The 6752-nt window shown below is 47.9% G+C and overlaps 1 protein-coding gene across 3 annotated transcripts in view; it reads right to left on the reverse strand.

Annotated features, from left to right (window-relative positions):
- LOC119942307 (katanin interacting protein) overlaps positions 1-6321 on the reverse strand; it is a 174122-nt gene extending 167801 nt beyond the window's left edge. For all 3 annotated transcript variants that reach the window (XM_038763019.1, XM_038763018.1, XM_038763017.1), the window contains exon 1: positions 6304-6321. In XM_038763019.1, coding sequence (XP_038618947.1) covers positions 6304-6310 — 7 coding nt within the window. In that variant the 5' untranslated portion in view covers positions 6311-6321. The remainder of the gene's footprint in view (positions 1-6303) is intronic.
- Between the last annotated feature and the right edge of the window lie 431 nt (positions 6322-6752).

The raw sequence follows: 6752 nt of genomic DNA on the forward strand, positions 1-6752 counted from the left end.
AAAATGGGGATGAAGACTGGGAGCCCCCCGTGGGACAACCTGATCACCCTGTAACCTCCCCAGTGCTTAGAACGGTGCTGTGCACATAGTAAGCGCTTAACAAATGCCATTATTATTATTATTATTATTATTATTATTGTTATAAAAGGCAATCTCGGCTTCAGGGCTGTCCATCCCCTGGCCCCCTCCTCCCTCACCTCCCTTCTGTCCTTCTCCAGCCCAGCCCGCGCCCTCCGCTCCTCTGCCACCGCTATCCTCCTCACGGTGCCTCGTTCTCGCCCGTCCCGCCGTCGACCCCCGGCCCACGTCATCCCCCGGGCTTGGAATGGCCTCCCTCTGCCCATCCGCCCAGCTCGCTCTCTTCCTCCCTTCAAAGCCCTACTGAGAGCTCACCTCCTCCAGGAGGCCTTCCCACACTCAGCCCCCTCCTTCCTCTCCCCCCACCATCCCCCCGCCCTACCTCCTTCCCCTCCCCACAGCACCTGTATATATGTCTGTACAGATGTATTACTCTATTTATTTTACTTGTACATATTTACTATTCTATTTATTTTATTTTGTTAATATGTTTGGTTTTGTTGTCTGTCTCCCCCTTCTAGACTGTGAGCCCACTGTTGGGTAGGGACCGTCTCTATATGTTGCCAACTTGCCCATTTGACAGATGAGGGAACTGAGGCCCAGAGCAGTGAAGTGACTTGCCCAAAGTCACCCAGCTGGCAAGTGGTGGAGCCGGGATTTGAACCCACGACCGCTGACTCCCAAGCCCAGGCTCTTTCCGCTAAGCCAGGCTGCTTCTCCCAGTGCTTACCTCCTTCCCTTCCCCACAGCACCTGTATATATGTATATATGGTTGTACATATTTATTACTCTATTTATTTATTTATTTTACTTGTACATTTCTATCCTATTTATTTTATTTTGTTGATATGTTTGGTTCTGTTCTCTGTCTCCCCCTTTTAGACTGTGAGCCCACTGTTGGGTAGGGACTGTCTCTATGTGTTGCCAACTTGTACTTCCCAAGCGCTTAGTACAGTGCTCTGCACATAGTAAGCGCTCAATAAATACGATTGATTGATTGATTGATTAGAACAGCGCTTAGCACAGAGTAGGCGCTTATTCATTCATTCAATTCATTCCATCGTATTTATTGAGCGCTTACTGTGCGCAGAGCAAGCAGCGTAGCTCAGTGGAAAGAGCACAGGCTTTGGAGTCAGAGGTCATGGGTTCAAATTCCGGCCCCGCCAACTGTCAGCTGGCTGACTTTGGGCAAGTCACTTCACTTCTCTGGGCCTCAGTTCCCTCATCTGTAAAATGGGGATGAAGATTGTGAGCCCCCCGTGGGATGACCTGATCCCCTCGTAACCTCCCCAGCGCTTAGAACAGTGCTTTGCACATAGTAAGAGCTTAATAAATGCCATCATTATTATCAGCGCTTAGAACAGAGCTTGGCACATAGTAAGCGCTTAACAAATACCATCATTATTATTACTAAGCGCTTGGGAAGTATAAGTTGGCAACATATAGAGACGGTCCCTACCCAACAATGGGCTCACAGTCTAGAAGGGGGAGACACACAACAAAACAAAACACAGAGACAGGCGTGAAATAGAATTAGGGCTATAGGCACACGTACATTCAGCTCAAACAAACCATAGTTACAGTCATAGCCAGAATATATTGATTCATTCATTCATTCCATTGTATTTATTGAGCGCTCACTGTGTGCAGAGCACTGTCCTAAGCGCTTTGGAAGTACAGGTTGGCAACATAATAATAATAATGGTATTTATTAAGCGCTTACTATGTGCAAAGCACTGTTCTAAGCGCCGGGGAGGTTACAAGGTGATCAGGTTGTCCCATGGGGGGCTCACAGACTAAATCCCCATTTTACAGACGAGGGAACTGAGGCCCAGAGAATAATAATGATGGCATTGACTAAGAGCTTACTATGTGCAAAGCACTGTTCTAAGCGCCGGGGAGGTTGCAAGGTGATCAGGTTGTCCCACGGGGGGCTCACAGACTAAATACCCATTTTACAGATGAGGGAACTGAGGCCCAGAGAATAATAATGATGGCATTGATTAAGCGCTTACTATGTGCAAAGCACTGTTCTAAGCGCCGGGGAGGTTACAGGGTGATCAGGTTGTCCCACGGGGGGCTCACAGACTAAATACCCATTTTACAGATGAGGTAACTGAGGCCCAGAGAATAATAATGATGGCATTGACTAAGAGCTTACTATGTGCCAAGCACTGTTCTAAGCACTGGGGAGGTTACAAGGTGATCAGGTTGTCCCACGCGGGGCTCACAGTCTAAATACCCATTTTACAGATGAGGGAACTGAGGCCCAGAGAATAATAATGATGGCATTGACTAAGAGCTTACTACGTGCAAAGCACTGTTCTAAGCGCCGGGGAGGATACAAGGTGATCAGGTTGTCCCACGGGGGACTCACAGACTAAATACCCATTTTACAGACGAGGTAACTGAGGCCCAGAGAATAATAATGATGGCATTAAGCGGTTACTATGTGCAAAGCACTGTTCTAAGCGCCGCAGAGGTTACAAGGTGATCAGGTTGTCCCATGGGGGACTCACAGACTAAATACCTATTTTACAGATGAGGCAACTGAGGCCCAGAGAATAATAATGGTGGCATTGATTAAGTGCTTACTATGTGCAAAGCACTGTTCTAAGCGCCGGGGAGGTTACAAGGTGATCAGGTTGTCCCACAGGGGGCTCACAGACTAAATACCCATTTTACAGATGAGGCAACTGAGGCACAGAGAATAATAATGGTGGCATTGATTAAGTGCTTACTATGTGCAAAGCACTGTTCTAAGCGCCGGGGAGGGTACAAGGTGATCAGGTTGTCCCACGGGGGGCTCACAGACTAAATACCCATTTTACAGATGAGGTAACTGAGGCCCAGAGAATAATAATGGTGGCATTGATTAAGCGCTTACTATGTGCAAAGCACTGTTCTAAGCGCTGGGGAGGTTACAAGGTGACAAGGTGATCAGGTTGTCCCACGGGGGGCTCACAGACTAAATACCCATTATACAGATGAGGTAACTGAGGCCCAGAGAACAATAATGATGGCATTGATTAAGCGCTTACTATGTGCAAAGCACTGTTCTAAGCGCTGGGGAGGTTACAAGGTGATCAGGTTGTCCCACAGGGGACTCACAGACTAAATACCCATTTTACAGATGAGGTAACTGAGGCCCAGAGAATAATAATGATGGCATTGACCAAGAGCTTACTATGTGCCAAGCACTGTTCTAAGCGCTGGGGAGGTTACAAGGTGATCAGGTTGTCCCACGCGGGGCTCACAGTCTAAATACCCATTTTACAGATGAGGTAATTGAGGCCCAGAGAATAATAATGGTGGCATTGATTAAGCGCTTACTATGTGCAAAGCACTGTTCTAAGCGCCGGGGAGGATACAAGATGATCAGGTTGTCCCACAGGGGGCTCACAGACTAAATACCCATTTTACAGATGAGGTAACTGAGGCCCAGAGAATAATAATGATGGCATTGATTACGTGCTTACGATGTGCAAAGCACTGTTCTAAGCGCCGGGGAGGTTACAAGGTGATCAGGTTGTCCCACGGGGGGCTCACAGACTAAATACCCATTTTACAGATGAGGTAACTGAGGCCCAGAGAATAATAATGGTGGCATTGATTAAGCGCTTACTATGTGCAAAGCACTGTTCTAAGCGCCGGGGAGGATACAAGATGATCAGGTTGTCCCACAGGGGGCTCACAGACTAAATACCCATTTTACAGACGAGGTAACTGAGGCCCAGAGAATAATAATGATGGCATTGATTACGTGCTTACGATGTGCAAAGCACTGTTCTAAGCGCTGGGGAGGTTACAAGGTGATCGGGTTGTCCCACGGGGGGCTCACAGACTAAATACCCATTTTACAGATGAGGCAACTGAGGCCCAGAGAATAATAATGGTGGCATTGATTAAGTGCTTACTATGTGCAAAGCACTGTTCTAAGCGCCGGGGCGGTTACAGGGTGATCAGGTTGTCCCACAGGGGGCTCACAGACTAAATACCCATTTTACAGACGAGGTAACTGAGGCCCAGAGAATAATAATGATGGCATTGATTAAGCGCTTACTATGTGCAAAGCACTGTTCTAAGTGCCGCGGAGGTTACAAGGTGATCAGGTTGTCCCACGGGGGGCTCACAGTCTAAATACCCATTTTACAGATGAGGTAACTGAGGCCCAGAGAATAATAATGGTGGTATTGATTAAGCGCTTACTATGTGCAAAGCACTGTTCTAAGCATCAGGGAGGTTACAAGGTGATCAGGTTGTCCCACGGGGGACTCACAGACTAAATACCCATTTTACAGACGAGGCAACTGAGGCACAGAGAATAATAATGATGGCATTGATTAATAATAATAATAATAATAATAATAATAATGGCATTTGTTAAGTGCTTGCTATGTGCAAAGCACTGTTCTACGTGCCGGGGAGGTTACAAGGTGATCAGGTTGTCCCACAGGGGACTCCCAGTCTTCATCCCCATTTTACAGGCGAGGGAACTGAGGCCTAGAGAAGTGAAGTGACATGCCTAAAGTCACACAGCTGACAAGTGGTATTTATTGAGCACTTAATGTGTGCAGAGCACTGTACTGAGAGCTTGGATTAACAGCATGACCTAGTGGAAATAATAATAATAATGGTGTTTGTTCAGCACTTCCTATGTGCCAGGCAGTGTTCTAAGCACTGGGGTAGATAGAGAGAGGGTAATCAGGTTGTCCCACAAGGGGCTCACGCTTTTAATCCCCATTTTACAGGTGAGGTAACTGAGTCACAGAGAAGTTCTTCTAGACTGTGAGCCCACTGTTGGGTAGGGACCGTCTCTATATGCTGCCAACTTGGACTTCCCAAGCGCTTAGTACAGTGCTCTGCACACAGTAAGCACTCAATAAGTACGATTGAATGAGTGAATGAATGAACGTGGCAGAGTCGGGATTTGAAGGGTAGGGACCGTCTCTGTTGCCAACTTGTACTTCCCAAGCGCTTAGTACAGTGCTCTGCACACAATAAATCTCAATAAATACAACTGAATGAATTCGAACCCATGACCTCTGACTCCAAAGCCCGGGCTCTTTCCACTGAGCCACGCTGGCTATATGCGCGTGTGCGATCAGCTCAAACAAATCATATCTACAGTCATATCCAGAATATATTGATTCATTCGTTCATTCCATTGTATTTATTGGGCGCTTACAGTGTGCAGAGCACTGTACTAAGTGCTTGGGAAGGACAAGTGGGCAACATCTATTCATGCAATCGTATTTATTTAGACTGTGAGCCCGCTGTTGGGTAGGGACCATCTCTACATGTTGCCCACTTGTCCTTCCCAAGCGCTTAGTCCAGTGCTCTGCACCCAGTAAGCGCTCAATAAATACGATTGATTGATTGATTGATCAAGCGCTTACAGTGTGCAGAGCACTGTACTGAGCGCTTGGGAAGAACAAGTGGGCAACACCTATCCATTCATTCAATCGGATTTATTTAGACTGTGAGCCCACTGTTGGGTAGGGACCGTCTCTAGATGTTGCCCACTTGTCCTTCCCAAGCGCTTAGTCCAGTGCTCTGCACACAGTAAGCGCTCAATAAATACGATTGATTGATTGGTTGAGCGCTTACAGTGTGCAGAGCACTGGACTAAGCGCTTGGGAAGGACAAGTGGGCAACATCTATTCATTCAATCGTATTTATCTCTCCCCCTCCTCCCCCTCTCCATCCCCCCCGCCTTACCTCCTTCCCTTCCCCACAGCACCTGTACGTATGCATATATGTTTGTACATATTTATTACTCTTTTTATTTATTCATTTTACTTGTACATATTTATTCTATTTCTTTTATTTTGTTAGTATGTTTTGTTTTGTTCTCTGTCTCCCCCTTCTAGACTGTGAGCCCACTGTTGGGTAGGGACTGTCTCTACATGTTGCCAACTTGTGCTTCCCAAGCGCTTAGTCCAGTGCTCTGCACACAGTAAGCGCTCAATAAATACAATTGAATGAATGACCGTCTCTAGATGTTGCCAACCTGCACTTCCCAGGCGCTTAGAACAGTGCTCTGCACACAGTAAGCGCTCAATAAATACGATTGATTGATTGATTTAGACTGTGAGCCCACTGTTGGGTAGGAACTGTCTCTATATGTTGCCAACTTGTAGTTCCCAAGCGCTTAGTACAGTGCTCCGCACACCGTAAGCGCTCAATAAATAGGAGTGAATGAATGAATGATTGGGCACTCACCGTCCATCCCGGGCAGCGCGGGCCGGCCGCCTGGCCGGAAGTGGGCCGCAGAACTGTTTGCCGTTGCCCTTGGCGACCGCGGATGGACGGAAGTGACGTCAGCGCGCCGGGCGGGGCGCGGAGGAGGGCGGAGGGGAGGGCCGGAAGTGACGTCAGCGCGCCGGGAGGGCCGGCCGGCCGTCGGTCGCTGGGGTCCTCATGAGGAGGAGGAGGAGGAGAGCGGAGAGGAGGGATGGGCGGGCGCGCGCGCGCGCTGGGCCGGAAGTGACGTCAGAACGCCTCCCCTCCCTTTTTTTTCTTTCAATCGTATTTATTGAGCGCTTACTGTGTGCAGAGCACTGTACTAAGCGCTCGGGAAGTCCAAGTTGGCAACATCTTGAGAAACGGTCCCTACCCAACAGTGGGAGAAATCCTCATTCATTCATTCGTTCATTCATTCAATCAGTCGT

Source organism: Tachyglossus aculeatus, chromosome 21, assembly GCF_015852505.1.
Source record: "Tachyglossus aculeatus isolate mTacAcu1 chromosome 21, mTacAcu1.pri, whole genome shotgun sequence".
NCBI classification, from domain to species: Eukaryota; Metazoa; Chordata; class Mammalia; order Monotremata; family Tachyglossidae; genus Tachyglossus; species Tachyglossus aculeatus.